Genomic DNA, 18872 nt, shown 5'->3' with positions numbered 1-18872 from the left:
TTTCTATTCGCTCATGTATCCTCCCAACAGCCTCGAGAAGAAGATATTATAATGCCCATTTCACTAAGGACAAAACTGAGGTGCCTGGGGGAACCACTCAGAGATGCCACACAGTCAGCAAGCAGCAGAACCAGGCTGCCCACCCAGAGCACCATGAAGTTAAAACAGTGGAGAAGGGGACATGAAGCTGGCTTAGATGACTCCATTGCATGGGAAGAAAATCTGGGCTCCAAGGGTAGTTGGGGTAGTAGGTGAAAGGCAGTTGAACAGCTTCTGGTTTTTGCAACTGTGGGTGTTTCCCAAGCTCCCTCTGCAATGTTGGCTAAACACTCACTTTATGAATCACATATTCACTCAGAACTAAGACACGCTCTAGTCACTGTAGCCAAAAAAAAAAAAAAAAAAAAAAAAAAAGATCAGGAATTAGAAATTCTTTTTCTTAATCCTGGGCATGATGCCAGCTCCATGCACATTCCTGGATGTTCAGGTCTGGGAGGTAGAGCACAGGCTCGTGGTGCACACACCTGGGGTCTCTTCAGTCCCCACACTCGGATATGAGGGAGCAACTGCCAACAACAATGGCTCATTAAAAAAGAAGATAAGCTCCCAACATGATGTGCAGGAAAGCAGCCAGCATCACTCACCATGACTTATAATCAACTGCACTTCCAATGCAGATGTTTGCTCAGCTCTGCAGGAGAGCAACCAAAACTAGAAAGAAATTTCATTGTCAGCGTGCCATAGGATGGTAAGGCTCATACAGAACAGTGTTAGTGGCAAAAAAGAAAAAAGACTTAAAAATGGACAACGGCACGTCCTAACTGACTGATGGGAAAATTAAATCCTTCCCTGGTACTCAGGCATGGTCATGCATGCTTGTAATCCCAGCAGCTTGGGAGGCTGAGGCAAGAAGATCACAGGTTCAAGGCCAGTCTCAGCAACTCAGTGAGACTTTATCTCAAAATTAAAAATTTAAGGGGGTTGAGATGTAGCTTAGTGGTAGAGGATCCTTAGGTTCAATCCCCAGTACTGTGTCCCGCCCCCAAAATAATCCTTCCCTGGTTAATATATATATATATATATATATTAATGCAATTTCCATTTCCATTCCAGGAAGCTTCTAGGAATTCAAAGTCTCAAAGTCTAAAATTTGTTTTGAAAACCTATCAAAGAGAAAGAGTAATAAGTAGATTTAACCCTCATAGACATTGAAAAACCACATTATAGTACATCAATAATCAAAATCATATGGAATTTGCTCAAAAACAAGAAATGAAGAAATTCTCACTGTATATAAGAATGTGATAATAAATACTAAGCAAAATCACAGTGGAAAAAGACTAATTGCTGTCCTGTGATAATAGGATTCAAATATAGAGAAAAATTAATTTAGGGCTAGGTACGTAGTTCAGTGGTACAGTGTTTGCCCAGCATACACAAAGTCCTGAGTTCAATCCCCAGTGCCAAAAAAAGAAAAATGAAAGAGAGAAGAGGGGAGAAAAGAAAAGAAACTAAAAGGGAAGGGAAGAGAAGATGAAAGGAAACGCAGTGAGAGCAAATCATGAGTTACCACTAGCAAAAATGACAAGCCAATATTTATAAGGTTGCAGTATAAAATAAATCTCATGTATCACTTTACAAAAAAATATTATACTGCTTTGGACATATAAAAATGATTCTCTGGGAAGATAATGTGATAATACATAGTAGATCTCATTTTTTTAAATTCATTTCGTTTGACTCAAGAATTTCACTCATTGGGCTGGGGATATGGCTCAAGCGGTAGCGCGCTCGCCTGGCATGCGTGCAGCCCGGGTTCGATCCTCAGCACCACATACAAACAAAGATGTTGTGTCCGCCAAAAACTAAAAAATAAATATTAAAAATTCTCTCTCTCTTTAAAAAAAAAAAAGAGCTCACTCAAGAGCTGGGTACACTGGTACATGCCTATAGTCCCCCTAACTACTAGGGAGGCTGAGGCAGGAGGCTGGCTTGAGCCCAGGAGTTCAAGGCCAGCCTGCGCAACACAATAAGGCTCTGTCTCTACAAAATAAATAAATTTCATGCAAGAAGAAATAAACCTATATGCAGAGATGTTTACAGTAAAATTTTGTTTTATGACAGGAAAAGTTATACAAGATTTGAGGAATGGCTAAATGAATTATGGCAAATTAACTGTAAAAAGAGGGCACTTTTTAAAAAAGTAAACAAGAAGACCACATAGATGTATGGAGTGTGTTTAAAAAATAACATAGTGAATAAAAACATATATCCATGCTGCATAGCCATCACTGTAGGAAATTATTCACAAAGATAAACTAACTCTCTGTGCCAGGTACCAGGCCAAGCAATCTACATTTTTATATTGTTTGTAACAACTCAAAAGATACATAGTCTTGCCCTAGCTTTAAAAGTGAGAAAAGCAAGGCCCAGAGAGTTACTGGACCTCCTCTACATACTGCACCTGAGTAGTCAGGATCTGACTGCAGCCAGGGTGACCAACATGCTTGGAAATTACATTTATGGGAGAAGTAACACATGACTTTTTGGGGGTAAAGTTCTCAGTAAGAAATTAGAAAATAAATCATTTCACACAAGTCTCAATGAAGTGCTATACCATTAGTCTATTTCTCAATTGCTACCACTTCTAAAACTTAGAAATATTATGTTTATATAGACAGGCTGCCATTCACTCTTGTCTTATAAAAATGGATACTTTACAGTTGTGACAACATGAAAAAACCACCTGGAACTCAGCTCTGGTTTTGCCCCAAATGTCTTTTTCATTCGTAACTACAGCACACAGCCCAAAAGGCCTGTTAAAGAAATCCTGTCTGTGAACACTTATTCAGGAGACATGGCTGATCATGGTCCTCATAGGCCTACCAGCAGCATGCTGAGGGATGAAAATATCTCCATTTGCATCCTCAAACTCCCTTCTGTCCTACACTACTTAAGAGGGAGCTTCTACCTGCTCCCCACAGGAAAGAGGAGATCTTCAGATACCCTTTGGATACACATGAAAGAGCCTGTAAAGTCCAGGTAAAGGTGAACCATCCCCATGCCAGAAAGGGGAGAGGCAGGGGCCAATATTCTAGAGGGCAGAAGGCCCTGAAGTACATCCACTGCCCTTCGTAGATGGTTGTAGGACCAGCTGGGGCATTCATTTACACCACCAAAGAACCAAGGCAGTGTGGGCTAGGGACGGGTGGCTTTCTGAGGACAAGGCCAGGCACCTGACTTGTTTGCTAGAACACAATGTTCCTGGATATAAGGACAAACAGTAAAGGTACTTAAAAATAAATGTAGGGGAAATAAAGATCTGTTCAAATTTCCAAGGAGAATGACTTAAAGATCATCACCATATAAAGTCCATTCGCCAACAGTTTTTATAAGAAAAGCAGAGGAAACCACTGTCATAAACATGTAGACCCCAGGAAGGACAAAGTGGTTCACAGCTCAGCAATTACACCTGGGAAACAACTGGTTCCAAAAAGCCATTTCCTTTCTCCATTTGTAAATGCTGGCTCTCCTCCATGAGCGACTTATTTTTCTAAGTCTACTGATGATCACAAAGCTACACACGGGGGTGCTGGGGTTGTGGCTCAGTGGTAGAGCACTTGCCTGACACATGCAAGGCACTGGGTTCAATTCTCAGCACCACATAAAAATAAATAAATTACACAATTAAAAAAAAAAAGAAAACTATACACAATTCTCAATACCAGTCTACCTATAGCTACCAGGTCACAGTCACCTTCATGTAGATGGATACAATGGTTGTCACAGGAGAGCCAGGCAGGCTGAGACAGCAGCTGCTGGGCTCTTCACCTGCAGCTCATCTGCATCCCCAGGGTGAACTCAGTTCCTTCAGGCAGGTCCCACACTCCAGGAAGGAAGTCAGGCCACTGTGCTCACAGTCAGCCTTGCTGGACACAGGCCATTCCCCACTGCCTGTCCCTTACAGACAATGAAATAACCAGGCAACATAAGCTACCAGAGCCCTCATGGAATGCTGCTAAGAACTGAAAGTTCTTACCAAGCAACAAGTGGATTTCTTCTACTCAGGAAGTTTGTCACACATAGGTCAGTACCCATGCCAAGATGATGCATATGTGACAAAACTACGTAGCTCTGGATCTCTTGTCCTTCATGTTACAATTCTGCCATCATCAACAAGCAACTACAAAATTATGTCAGTGTCACTTATCAATTAAAACACCTGCATTCGCCTGACTATGGCTTATGGAAGTAAATATTCATGACACTTCCCATCTGCCCCAAATTAAGACAAAAGACCAACAGACCAGTGATCACTAAAGATTTGACCATCTTCAAGAAGTTTAGAAAATGAATTTTTTTTAAAAAAAAAAAATTTCCTTTCTGATACTGTCCTGATGTGACATAGATAAAGCAGAACAAAAAATGATTTGTTTGGATAGAGGTCCTTCCCTTCCCACTTACATGGAAGCAGAACCAAATTCTGTTTGTGTGTGGATAGGACTATCAAATGGGCCCCACTGGAGTGGGGACAGCATGCTCCCCAGGGGTAATCTGGCTTCACAGTGGCCAGTCTGTGCCCAGACCCCTCCACAGTGCTACCATCTTCTCCAACTCAGCTCTCAGCAACAAATTTAGTTTTCTCTTTCCTCCTAGTTTGACAATTTGCTTTCATTAAGGAATTTTTTTTAAATGAATCATGTGTACACAAAATATCTTCCCCCAAAAAAATCCAACATTGATAAGACATGAATAGAAAAACAATTTTTTTTATTTCTGCACAAAGGAATATTTCAGACAGGTGCAACACTGTCTGAATTAGCCAGAAATCAAAGAAGGTGGGCCAATGGAAAGACTGATGGATTCAAACTCCCTTGAGTACTGGAGTCTTCTCGCACCCTCCCTATATTTTGACACATCAGGCAGAGTCCCAAGTCCACAACAGGACAGGTAAGAGCACAGTGCTTTCGTCCAGGCTGGCACGCTGTGCCATCACTCACCTGTGCCATTGGCCAGGCCACTGTGGCTTTGGTTCTTGATAGGCTGACGGTGTCGGTTCCTGGTACCAGGACTTTGTTCACCGGCTGTTGTGGTTGTTCTGGCGGAACCGCCTGAATGTCTGTGTGTCCTAGGGGTTCAAAGTGTAAAGCAGATAGACATAAGGCATGATGAAGAAGAAAGAAGCATGTCTTCCTTAAACCAGTGTCCTCTCTCTTTTGCTATTTATTGGAAACAGAACTTTAACAGCCCCTGTAGTTTTTGACCCAACAGAAGTTGGCTCCAAGCAGAGGCCCAGGGAAGCCTCCTTCTTGGTAGAAGCCCAGGAGGCTGCTTTGTGTAAACTTTTCCACTTGAAGTAAACAAATTCGGAGTGATTTACCCCCACATCTGAAATAACTGGCAAAATAGCCTGTGACCATCTCACTATTTTTATTGGAAATAAACAAGAATCACTGGACAGGCTACAGAAGAGACATTTTCCCGTTAGGCAAAAGGAGCCCAAACGTCTCCAAATCAATTTTCTGTATAGCTAGAAAGATGACTCCCCTGGAAACAGAAGTCAAGGGGTGTTAAACAGTTGATGTGTCTGGTGACATGTTTTTTTACCTAGAAAAGATGACTCAACAGCCGATCCAAGTAAGTGAGAACCAACATAGAAATGACTTGATCACAAAGACACTGTGGGATCTAGCAGAAGAAAACCTATCAGACACCTTCAGAGCACACAGGCGATGAGCAAGGTGAGCTCTTGCGTTCTTTGTGTAGCTGCCTTCACTCTCACTCACTCAGCAACATCTACGCCTCCCTGTTCCTCAGTTCAGCCGTTGCACCCAAGGGCATTATTCCACTACTGAGAAGTTATAGACCACTTCACAACAGTAATGTGGTTTAAACACCATCCAGTGAAGAAAAGGCCACTGCTCTCCAGGCAGAGTAAGAGACCCAGAGAGCAACTTAAACTACCTGACATGGAGCAGTAAGATGACTACAAACAATAAAATAACGACAACCTCAGAAATATACAGTATTCATCAAGCTGTAACATCACACACAGGAGATGTGCACTTTGCATGTATGAGCTCATTTGGCAAGGCCACCCTTTGGGTAGCTTAATGCTATTCCCATTTCACACGTAAGAAAACAGACACGCAAAAAAGGTTCTACAGAAAGTAAGCCACAGAACACAGATTCAAATCCAGGCAGTGTGACTTCAAGCATCCACACTGGGCTGGAGGATGGAGTAGGGAGCTTGACTTAGGCTGAATTCCTATAGACTATTCTTTCACTGGTCACTTGACCAATGGCAACACTAAGACTTGTAACAGAAAGTTCCCTGCTGAGATCCACACCCGCAAGGGCACCCCTGCTGGTGAGGGCCTCTAGTCCAGTGTATTGGGGTGAGCCTGCAGCACCAAATTTTCAGATAAGAATAAACCAAAATGTTAACAGTGATAATCTTTAAATGCTGAGGACATGGACATTTTGATTTTGCCTTTTGTGCTCTTCTGGATTTTTCCAGTTTCCTTCATTGAGCCTGTTTACTTTTGAGTGAGGAATAAAGAAAACAAACTTAAAAACAAAACAAGCAAACAAAAGCAGTTTTTCTTGGGCTAAGAAAAGACAACTCCCAGCAAACTCTGGAGCCCTTTGTACCTCAAGACCACGTGGCAGTTAAAAATGAAGAGAGGGTAGACTGAACTATGGAAATAAAGATTCAGTTTGGACTCTCTTTTTCCACCGTATTTTTCCCTGAGCTAATTTCATAAATCAAAAAGCTGTCAACCATACCTCAGTCAAAGAAAAATACTGCAAAGTCCCCACTTCACGGGAAGAAGCATTGGTATTAAGCACTTTACCACAACTCCTCATCGAAAGCAGAATGAACACCAACTGGTTCCAAGGAAAAGGCCGTCTCTAGCAACTGGCCAACACGTGTCTGTGTATATATTGAGGGCACAGAGCTTGCGAGAGGTAAAATTGGTTAATACAAGGCTTATTTCAGCCAAGAATCACTTCACAAAGACAAAAATGGCCTCCCCAGCTTGGTGTTCACAGCCCCCAGGAGAGGATGCACCCCTCAGGGAGCAGTAGCCACGTGGGCAGCACTCAAATGTCATGTTAATCCTGTCAGACGCATGGCCTCTGACAAGTCCATGATTGCTTCCAATGGCCAGGGCTCCCTGTCCATCTACAGAGCAACTGGGCAGGATGACAGGGTGGGTCCCAGTACTCTCCTGGCTCCTCCCTCCCTTCCGCAAAAGGGCATGCGGTCAGGGTTGAGAGAATACTTTCAGAAATGTTTAACCACTAATGATAGCAGCTTACCCTGAATGACAGGCTGGAGCAGGGCCGGGCTGAGCCCGTGAAGCAGGGGCAGCTGGGACCATTTTGCATGAATTGCTGCCTCCCTGCCCGCGGCCAGCCACCACAGCCGCCCCCACAGCCACACAGGCCACACACACACACACACACACACACACACACACACACACACCCTTTCTCTATTCTCCCCCTGCCCTAAATCTGAAGTTTCCAGTTTCTTGCTCTTTTATCGCCTTTCAAATAGAACACTGGGAAAGTGTAGGGGAGCCTCGACAGTTGAGGCCAGTCTCCTAGGCAGTTTCCGCTCTCCGGACTCACTCAACCCTTAAAAGACGCGATTGCGTCGTGATTAAACGCTGGCCCACATGCTGAAACCACAAACCATAGGCCAAAATAGCACAAGGACAAACTTGGGGCGATGGGGTGGAGATGAGCTAGCCTCCACCACAGACAGTCTGGCTTCAGCTCTGCCAATGACTTCAACCTTGGCCTGATCCCCCTCGACATTTTGGGGGCAGGGAGGAGTTCCGCAGCCCCTGGCAATCAGCAGAGGGCCAGGCCAACCAGCTGTGCCAGCCAGGCCAAACTCCACAAATGGTTTCAAGTCACCTAGTTACAGAAATTCAGCTCTCTACAGCATGTCCTTCCCAGAATGCTGCTGTGTCCTTACCTAAGTTCCTCCCTCAGGAACTGAAGCCACCAAGGAGCACCCATGGAGGCCAGGGCTCTGGGATTCTTTCTCCACACTCCTCAAAGCTGTTGTGATACAGATGAGGTCCCAGGAGCAGGCTCTTGGTGGTCCCTCCTGGTACTTAAGCTTTGACATCACAGCACCAGCCTCAGTCCTCACCTGCACCCTGACAACGAGTCTCAAATGCCTTGGGACATCTTGTCTTGCCCTGCATGAAGGCCAGTTCTAGAGCTAGCAACAAAGCAGAAAATGTCCCTGACCCCAAGGAGCTTAAATGCCTTAGTGGAAATGCAGTAATTTGTGATTTTGCTCACGATTTCCATCATACCATAAAATGTGGTGTGTGGGAGCCGATTGGCTAGTGAGCGAGCCCAGCTGACTACTTGGCATGGTCGCCTCAAAGCAGCATGGTCAAAATGGTCACATACGCAGTAATTTATGTAGAATAATTAAATAAAGAAAAATCTTGTGTCTTTGGTCTAAAAAAGGAAGACTTATTTCACAACAATAAGAGACAACACTTCTAAACTGCACACTTAAAAATGGTTAAGATGGTAAACTTCATTATGTGCTTTTTACCACAATTTGAGAAAAAAAGAAAAGGAAGCCAAGCTTAACTTTAGTAAACTAAGGGAAAACAAAGTAAAAAGTCTAAATAAATAATGACTCCCAAGCGAGAAAACATTTTTTTTTTCATTATTAAAAAGTAGAACCCAAACCTTGGGGGTGACTCAGAATTTGAGATCAATAAATCTATCTTGCACCTTAAATAAAACTGATTTTAAAAGGCAGTTTATTCCTATATCTCAAAACAACAATAAATCTGATTTAAAAATGGATAAAGGACTTAAACAGACATTTATCCAAAGATGGTATACAAATGACCAACAAGCATGTGAAGATGCTAAACTCTGATCATCATTAGGGAAATGTAAACCAAAGGTCTCAGTATCACCTCAGACATTAGGATAGCTACTATCAAAGGAACCAGTGTTGGTGAGGACATCAATTAATTGGAACCCCTATGCACTGTTGGGAGGAATGTAAAATGGTGGGACCACTATGGCAAACTATGTATTGTTGTTCCTCAGAAAATTAAAAATAAAGCCAGGCACGGTGGTGTACACCTGTAACCCCAGCTACTCAGGAGGCAGAGGCAGGTGGATTGTAAATCTGAAGCCACCCTGGGCAACTTAGTGAGACCCTATCTCAAAATTTCTTGAATGTTAAAAAGGGTTGGGGACTGGGGCTGGGGATGTGGCTCAAGCGGTAGCGCACTCGCCTGGCATGCGTGCGGCCCGGGTTCGATCCTCAGCCCCACATACAAAGATGTTGTGCCTGCCGAAAACTAAAAAATAAATATTGAAATTCTCTCTTTAAAAAAATTTTTTTTAAAAAAAGGGTTGGGGATATAGCTCAAGAGGAGCACTTGCCTAGCATGCACAAGGATCTGGGTTCAATCCTTAGAACTCAAAAAATAAAATAAAAATAGAATTACCATATGATCTAGTAATTCATTTCTGGATATATACCCAAAATAACTGAAAGCAAGGTCTCTGAGATGTCTGTACACCTATGTGCATAGCCAGCCTGTTCACAGTAGCCAAGAGGTGTAAGCAGCCCATTCTCAACGAAGAAGGAAATTCTGACACGTGCTATCACACAAACGAATCTTGAGGACAGCATGCTACTGAAATAAGCCGGTCACAGAAGGACAAATCTTCTGGTTTGTCCAGAAGAGTAACCAAACTCATAGGGTCTAAAATAGAATGGTGGGGGCAAGAAGCTGAAGAGAGAAGGCAATGTGGAAGAAAGGTGAAAAAACATCTAATTAAATGTAACCCAAAACAAGCATTTTGGGTTATGGCTTCATAAAAATTTAAAACTCTCGATTTCCCAAAGATACTGTCAAGAAAAGGAAAGGACATTCCTTAGGCTGCAAATACACATCTGATAAAGAACTTATATCTTGACTACATAAATGAACACTCAAAATTCAATAAGAAAACAACCCAAAATTTTTAAAATAATTGAAAGCTTTGGACACTTCATACCAAAGATCTGCGGATGGAAAACAAGCACAGGAAAGACGTTTGACATCATCAGTTCTTAGGGAAATGCAAATTAAAACTACAATGAGATACCTTTACATTTCTATTAGAATGGGCAAAGTTTTTTAAAACACTGACAGTAACAAGTCCTGCCAAGAATGCAAAGTAATTAGAATTCTCTCTTACTTTGCTTTGAGTGAATGCAACACGGTTTGGTCACTATGGAAAAGTTTGGCAGTCTCTTACAAAGTCACACAGGCGCTTAGCATATAAACAACAATCCTACTCCAAGGTTTTTACCCATGGGAAATGAAAATATGTTTCCAAAAAATCTGTAATGCAAATATTCATAGTGACTTTATTCACAGTCTCCAAAAGCCATAAACAACGCAAAGTCTTTTAATGGTGAATGATTAGGCAAACCGTGGTGCAGACATACAGTAGAATACTATGCAGTAAATAAAAGGAACACACGGACACACACAAAGCAGATGACTCACAAATGCATTATGCTAAGTAAGAGACTCAAAAGGCTACCCAGTGGGTCATTCCATCTTTATGACATTCAGGAAGAGGCAAAACTTTGGGGAAAGAAAATAGATAAGGGTCTGTCAGTGGCTAAGGGTTAAAGGATGGACTAGCTACAAAGGAGCACAGGAAAACTTTTTGGGGTGACGGCATTTTTATATCTTGTGATGATAGAGGCCACCTGAAAGGCTTTTGTCAAAACTTAGAGCTATATTCCACAAAGGATGAATTTTACTGTTTGTAAATTTTATCCAAATAAACTTAACTTCATAATTTAAAAAAAAAAATCAATTTGAGTCTTATCCACTACAAAAACAGCTGGAAAAAAATTAAAGTGATCAAAAGTTTTAGAAGGTAGGTAACCTATGGAGAGAAAATATGCCCCCCACCCCAAAACAAACACACAGAAAACAAGATGAGATTGGGGATTGTGATTTAAACAAAACCCAAGACCCCCATAGCCATTTCTATTAGTGAATATGGAGATTCTTTAAAGCCTAGGGACACATCCTCCCAAATATCAAGAATTCACAGCTGGCTGAACATGAGGTGCCAAGCATAGCTGTCTGTCATGGCAAGAGAGGCCCAGAACATGGAAGGAGGCTCTTTGACTTCAGATTCAGTCCTGTTGGTGTTCAAGCTCTGGAAAGAGACATGTCAGAGTTTAATAACTGATGACTGGTTTTCCTCCATTTTAATAAAACAAGCACAGAAGTGAAAGTTGCCTAATAAACTTAAATTCAAACTTCACTTCAATTTCATTCCTAACCACAGAATTGGACTTGCTATTTGCCTGGGATTACCAGAACCAAGAGGGCTCCTGTCTGCCCCTCTCCTGCAAGCATACTTAACTGGTCGTTGTCTTTTAATAGCAGCATGGAAAAGAAAAAAAAGAAAAGAACTTGAGTGGAGCTGGGCCTGCTTCCAGCAAGACATAACCAGCAAGACATAACCAGCAAGAAACAAGCATTAAAATAGAAGCATAGGAGAGAAAAATGGGAAATGGTGATGGGAAAAGAAATGGTCTCCACCACTCAGATACTAACAAGCAAGCGGACTCTACCTTCACCCCTCTCGGTTCTCCTCCCTCACTCTTCAGTGAGTTAGAAAGTGGGGGTGGGGATAAAGGTGAACTGGGAAAGGCACAATTACAGTTAAAACGGGACCATTCTAGCCATTTCCAGGGTAATTTATGGCTCCAATCCACACCCTCCCTCTAGGCTGCCAGCCTCAGAGATGACAGGGAAGGTAAAAATAAACTGCTGCCAAGTCCATTCTAAATTCCACAAAGACAAATGATTTACTTTTGCTCAACTTGGAGTACAGAGCAATTCTTTCAAGGGTGGTGGCTTTATTGGATTAAGAGAGTCACCTTAAGAGAGAATGTATAATAAACTGTGACTCATCTAATCTAATTCCAGGCTGGATGCTGGGATTAATTAAAAAGAACATTCAAATACCCTCCCAACTGCGAGAGAAAGCCAAGATTCAGAGGGCAAGTGTTCACCTACTCAGCACAGCTGAGATGGCAGCATGTGATTTATCCTATGACCTGAGACCATCTGAACCTGAATTATTAGTGCATGGGACAGGTAAAGAGATGAGTATTGGGGCCACCAACCTGCACTACCATAAGAGGAGTTTGCATGGGGTCGGCCTGGAAAGGTATACAGATTACCAGCTTGTACAGGTGGAACAGAAAAGCATCTTCGCCTTCTTCCAACTCCCTCCCCATGCAGTAAGTAGGTCCCAGGCCTGAAGGGACTACCTAGGGTCTTGAAAAGGCCCTCTATATCTGCTGACTTCCACCTCACGGTTTCAACCAACTGTGAGCCAAAAATATTCAAGAAAAACAATGTGTCTATACTGAACATGTACATACGTTTTTCTCTTGGCATTATTCTCTGAATGATACAGAATTACTATTTAAATAGTAATTATATTGGGCTGGGGATGTGGCTCAAGTGGTAGCGCGCTCGCCTGGCATGCGTGTGGCCCGGGTTCAATCCTCAGCACCACATACAAAGATGTTGTGTCCGCCGAAAACTAAAAAATAAACATCAAAAAATTCTCTCTCTCTTTTTTAAAAAGTTATTACTACACATTAACATGCATGAATAAAATGAATTTTAAAAAATAAATAAATAAATAGTAATTATATTGATTTAGGTGTTATAAGTAATCTAGAGATGATTTAAAATATATAAGAGTATATAGTATTAGTATTTGTGTGTAGGTAATATACCAAATACCATGCTGTTTTATATAAGGGATTTTGGAATCCAAGGAGGGCCTAGAAACCAGTCCCCCACAGAGAGTGAGGGACAACTGCACTTGGGACTACAGTATCTTAGAGCATTATTTCTAAATGTTCCAACACGACACGTCAAAAAGGCAAGATTTCAGCAGGGGTGAGGCAAGCCCTACAAAGAAAATGTTTATATGTTTGGTGAACATTCCTCAAGACAGCCCCCTAAGCTCTTTCTGGGGACAATGCAGTAGGCCCTTTGCTGACCTACAGGCCTGGCATACTAATCCCTGGACTGTTTACCCACCTGGTTCCTGAGTTAAAGCTTGGTCTGAAGGTCCCTGATCTCCTAGACTACAGGAAATTCATTTTCGTTCTCCTGCACAGTATCCCAACTGTTCTGTCTATGGCAACTTCTTAGAGGGCTAGGAACGTGGTTCAGTGGTAGAGTGCTTGCCTAGCACTTGCAAGGCACCAGGTTTGATCCCAGCACCATCAAAAAAGAAAAAAGTCCAATTTGCAATTATATTGGTTTGCATGTTTTTTTGTTTAACGTCTGTTTCCAAAAAGGTCCATGAGTGTAGGACCATATCTGTTTTGTGTGCCTTCATATATATAGCACCTAGCATGCACCTGACCCCACAGTGAGCATTCAAGAAATAAGCAGTCAGGTTCAAAAGCATTCTCCAGCCTGTGATCTCTAATACTTTGTATGTTCTTTCCAATCCAATCCCTTGTCACCTCCTTCACTTCTTTAAAGAATGGAATCTGCCGGTATGGTGGCCTGCCTATAGTCCCATCTACTCAGGAGGCTGAGGCAGCAGAATCACTTAAGTCTAGGAGTTCAAGTCTGGGCAGTACAGTGAGACCTGTGGAGTAGTGAAGTCCAGGGAGGATAAGGAAAGGGAGGGATGGGGAAGGGGAGGAAATGCTGAATGAATTAAACAAAATCACGCTATGTGCATGTATAAATACACCACCGCGAATTCCACCTTTATGTACATGTAGAAAGCACCAAAAGTAAATAAATAAACAAGCGAAAGGAAGGAAGGAAGGAAGGAGGGAAGGAAGGAAGGAAGGAAAGGAGGGAGGGAGGGAGGGAGGGAATTGTGCCAAAGGATGGAATTTCACAATCTACCAGTGTCTTCCAGAAAGGCTAAACCCTAAATGGCATGTGAAATCATCCTCTAGGATCAGGACCTAGAAATAAAACTCATTTCATTAGACTCATTGTGCCCACATCATCTCCAAATCCAATTTTTTAAAAAAACATTTATTTTATAGTTGTAGGTAGACACAATACCTTTTATGTTATTTTTATGTGGTGCTGAGGATCAAACCTAGTGTCTCACGTTTACTAGACAAGCACTCTTCCACTGAGCTACAGCCCCAGCCCTCCAAATCCAAATTTTTTTGGCATGTTTTTATTTTATTTCAGCTGTGATTTTTAAGCACATGCCCAACAGGAAAAGACCAGGTAAGTGATTACACATGGGAACAGAGAGAGGGGCCATCTATGCCAGGCAGAATTTCTAAATGATTTCTTCTCTCAAACATACCCACCCTGATGCCTAAAATGTATGAGAAGGTGCCATGTCCCTGATTATCTCAAGTCATTATGGCAAAGCTGACCTAAAAAATGGTGATCACCCAGGTGGGCCCCATCTAATGGCATCATCTCAAAGCAGAGCCCTTTCTCTAGCGGTGGCACAAGAGAAAATCAGAGAGATTTGAAGCTGGGGGAGATTTGACACCCCATTCCTTTCTAGAAGATGGAGGGGGCTATGAGAAGGAATGCAAAGGAAACTACTGACTCTCAAATATGTGGCTGGATAATGACCTCAGCCCAGTTCTTGCAGACCACCCTATCTCATCTTAGCTGAGAGGGTCCCCTTTAGCTATGCACTGCTCTGTGGAATCTAGTGTCTGTCAAAAAGGGACAGCATTGCCATGATTCTCCTGTCCTTTATGAGACCCACACTTCCAAGATTCAACAGTGACATGAGAATTTGAACAACTATATATAAGTGAGATACTATTATTCTTAGAGAGTAAGCAACATTCTTTTCTGGTAGAGTTAAAGTACAGGGACATCACATATTCTTTTCCCAAAGAAGATTTATTTATGTGTCAACTCATCTAATTCCAACATCAACTTTTTTAAAGTTGCAAGGATTTGAAAAGAAGAGTCCATGAGAAGTCTTCAGTATGGAAATATCAATCATGGGGAAAAAAACCCTGATGAAACAAGAAGAACTGAACAGGCAATGGAGACCCACCACCCTCTTGGTGGTGAGGCAGAGCCTGGGAAGCACAAGGCAGTCCTGATAAAACGCACCCCCTGCCCCCACTGTGTCCCTGCAACCACCGCACCTCAGGAGCCAGGGCACCAAGGAATGTAAACCAGTAGAAGACCCACCCCAAAGTTCTGGCAAATGAGGAGCAGGAATACAAGCCTCTTTCAATTCAAAAAATATTTACTGAACCACTGCTACGTGCAGCAAGGCACTACACTAGGTCCTGCTAAAGACACAAAGATGAATGAGACACACACAACCCTCAATGCTCCTCGGCCAAGAGCCTCTCCCGCCGCATGCCTCCCCACGCAAAACCAACAAACTGGCAAAAGAAGAAGTAATTCCTCGGGAGTCTCCAATTCATCATTCTTTTCCAAATGTAAAGAAAAAACTGTATGATTTGATTTAAAATAAAACTGGCTAGGAATATCTCTCAGTAGGAGAGCATATGCTTCTAGCGCTTAAGGCCCTACTCTCCATCCTAGAACAAAACAAAACAAAACTAAAAATCAACCTGGACCTATTCTTTCTTTCTCCCCCACAAAATAACAAGTATTTGCACGGTATCCTACTCTGGGTTTTCATGTAAGAATTTTACCATTAGGATTGGGGATGTGGCTAGGTGATAGGGCATTTGCCCAGCATTTGCAAGGCCTCGGATTCAATCCCCAAAAGCACAAGAGAAAAAAAATTGAAAATTTTTACTGCCATTTTGTCATTAAAGTGTTGCATCTTCAAAGGCCATCTGCAAACACACAAAACAGACCCAACCCACAGATGTGCCAAAAGTCAGCAAAAAAAAAAGAAAAAAAACAAAAACAAAAACACAAAATCTGCAGACAAGGAGCCAGTGAGTAAATTCTTGCTCTTTTCACACCCATGGGTGCAAAATTTGACACTCCGCTATCAAATAATCAGTGAGTGAAAGATGCCTACACCTCATCAAGGCTCTTTTTTAAAAGGGAGGCTCATCACAGGCTTAGTATGAAGGAAAACAAAGAACAGAGGACAGAGAAAAACCAAAAGGCAAAAGGCCAAAAACTACTCCAAAGATACCAAGAATCATAAAAAACAAAAACAACAACAACAAAAACATGTATGGACTAGCTGTGATAGACAAAGATGAAAGTTACTGGCTTAAAAAAAAAAAAAAATTAAGGGGTTTGGGGATATAGCTCAGTTGGTAGAGTGCTTGCCTCGCACGCACAACGCCCTGGGTTCAATCCTCAGCACCACAGGAAAATGATCCAGTTAAGTGAATGTTAAAAGAAATTCCACCTAAAATGTAAAGATCAAAATGGCTAAACTAAGTGGTTGAGGAAAACATATGTCAAAAAGCCCAAAATAAAAGGTAGTTGGTGCAGCTACACTAATTCTAAACAAATACTTTTTGTTTTTTAAGATTTAAAAATTAAGGTATAATTTACATACAGTAAAATTCATTAAAGGGTACTGTTTGATGAATTTAAACAAACATATACAGTCATGCTGTCACCACCACAATCAAGGCATGGAACATTTCCATTGACCCCCAAAATTTCCTTGGGCCTGTTGGCAGTCACTCACTCCCCTGAACCCACAGTAGCTGCTGATTGGATTTCTAACCCTATAATTTTGCCTTTCCCAAAATGTCACATGAATGGAATCATACAGAATATAACTTTCTGGGTCTGGCTTTTTGCATTTAACATAATGTTTGTAATAATCACTCATGTTGTAGGTTGTCCCTTTTACTGCTCAGACTAAGTAATGTATAAGAAAAAAAGCAGGAGGGAAAAAAAAAACTGGCTGGAATTATAGTTCAGTATAGAGCAATTACCAAGCATGCAAGAGGCCCTGGGTTTAATTTCAACACCATCAAAAAAAAAAAACAAGGATCATAAGATAAAGATAAAAGATCAATTTGCCATAAGACATACTAAAAATTGCACTGTGTTTTTGTTTGTTTTGTTGTTTTTTATTTGTTTGTTTTGGTCCTCGGGATTTAATCCAGGGGCAATTTACCACTGAGCTATATCCCAACTCTATTCTGAGACAGGGTCTCACTAAGTTGCTTAGGGCCTTGATAAATTGCTGAGGCTGGCCTTGAAATCCTTCTGCCTCAGACTCCTGAGTTGCTGGGATTACAGGTGTGTGCCACTGCACCTAGCCCAAATTTTACTGTCTATTTAGTCAAAGAATCTTGAAATACATACAGCAGAAATTCATGGAAACAATCTGGTCCTTCCTGTTACCACTTGTCACCTCCTCTGATCACTTTCTCTCCCCCTCTTCTGCAAATGAACCAGCTTCCTTACTGCTTTTCCACTCCATCTCAGCCTCTGTAACAGCCTTCCCCTGCCCCAGAGCTACCCTTAGGGTTAAATCCCTCGCCTTCTTCAAATCTTTACTACAAGGTCACCTTACCCGTAATGCCATCCTCAAATGCCCTACTTAATACTGTAACCCATTTCTTATGGAATATATATTTTTTACATGAATCGAACTTATTTTTTAAATAAAGATCCATGAAGGGGGTGGGGAGACACTCTGCATTAATGTGGAAGTCAAGGCACAGACTATTTCCAGAAAGGACTAGGCCACTTGCAGATAGATCAGGTGGGTTTTGATGACTGCAATTTGGGCAGAATAATAGGAGTAGATGCCAGAGTGACATAACAAACAGGAAATAAGGACGAGAGGATCAAAAAATATTGAGACCAATACCTCCACTATATTTCCAGTAACTCATGGGTACCTAACTTTATGAAATCAGCACATGTGAAGCATAAAGCAATATAAATTCTGGGTTTTAGTTCTGTGTCTATTTTTATCTAATACAAAATGAAAAGCCTAAATATAGAGTTGTTTCAGCATTTAAAAGGAGTCACTCTACTTAGACTATCGAGTATGCCATCACAAAGGTAGTCACTAAACCAAACCCCAAATCACCACCTCCATCGAACTCAAAACTCTGAGCCATCTAGTTCCAATAGAACTGTAGAGGAAAAGCCCAGCCTCATCACACCAAACCACAGCCACAAATGCACTAGCTCAAGCAACTCCTTTCTTCGCCATCCACGTCTGTCCAAAGCATCTGTATTCAGTTCTGTTTCTGGTCTTTCCTTACCACATACCCAAGTTGCCCAAGCTCTCATGTCTAAAGAGTCATCCAGACTCTTTCTTGTTTGTTTGTTTGACTGGTTTATCTCTACACCCTTTCCCTTTCAGACACAAATTCTTAGAACTAGAAGTCCCAGAACCCAGACACTGATCTAGTAAAAGTAGAAATATCACTCCTGCATTCTAAACTGGTCATCAGTATTTTGGCCCTGTTGTCCATGGTCAGGAATACAATGTTCTGTTCTGTGTCTCTTAATTTCGGCTTTTAATCCTCCTTCTACGGATATACTTTCAGAGGAAAGACTGCCCCAGAGCCATGCAGCACTGCTGTTCACAGAGCAGCTAAACACCCAAGCCAGCCATAGCAGGGAATATGATTTTTAAACGGACAGATCCTTAAGCTCTTCCCCTACCACATTTCTCATCTCTAAGAATGACATCACAATCCAAGAGTCTGGGAGGTCTCCTATTCCTCCCCACTCTCCAACTTCCTCCATGACTACACATAGGTAGCTCTAGATATTTCTCCTGTCTTCTCTCTATTCTACCACTGCCAAAGACTAGTTTCCAATTCCTCAGTCACTACAAAAGTCCTGTTAACTAGTCTCTGAATCCAATCTTCATCCACTGTT

General features: G+C 41.9%; 1 protein-coding gene across 2 annotated transcripts in view; it reads right to left on the bottom strand.

Moving 5' to 3' along the window:
• WWP2 (WW domain containing E3 ubiquitin protein ligase 2) overlaps positions 1-18872 on the bottom strand; it is a 139575-nt gene that overhangs the window by 48172 nt on the left and 72531 nt on the right. For both annotated transcript variants that reach the window (XM_081275514.1, XM_081275513.1), the window contains one exon: positions 5001-5128. In XM_081275514.1, the coding sequence (XP_081131640.1) occupies positions 5001-5128 (128 nt within the window). The remainder of the gene's footprint in view (positions 1-5000; positions 5129-18872) is intronic.

The sequence above is a fragment of the Spermophilus citellus genome (assembly GCF_964194105.1).
Source record: "Spermophilus citellus genome assembly, chromosome: 18".
Lineage (NCBI taxonomy): Eukaryota > Metazoa > Chordata > Mammalia > Rodentia > Sciuridae > Spermophilus > Spermophilus citellus.
Note: the sequence above shows the minus strand (reverse complement) of the source record. Positions and strands in the feature narration are given on the sequence as shown.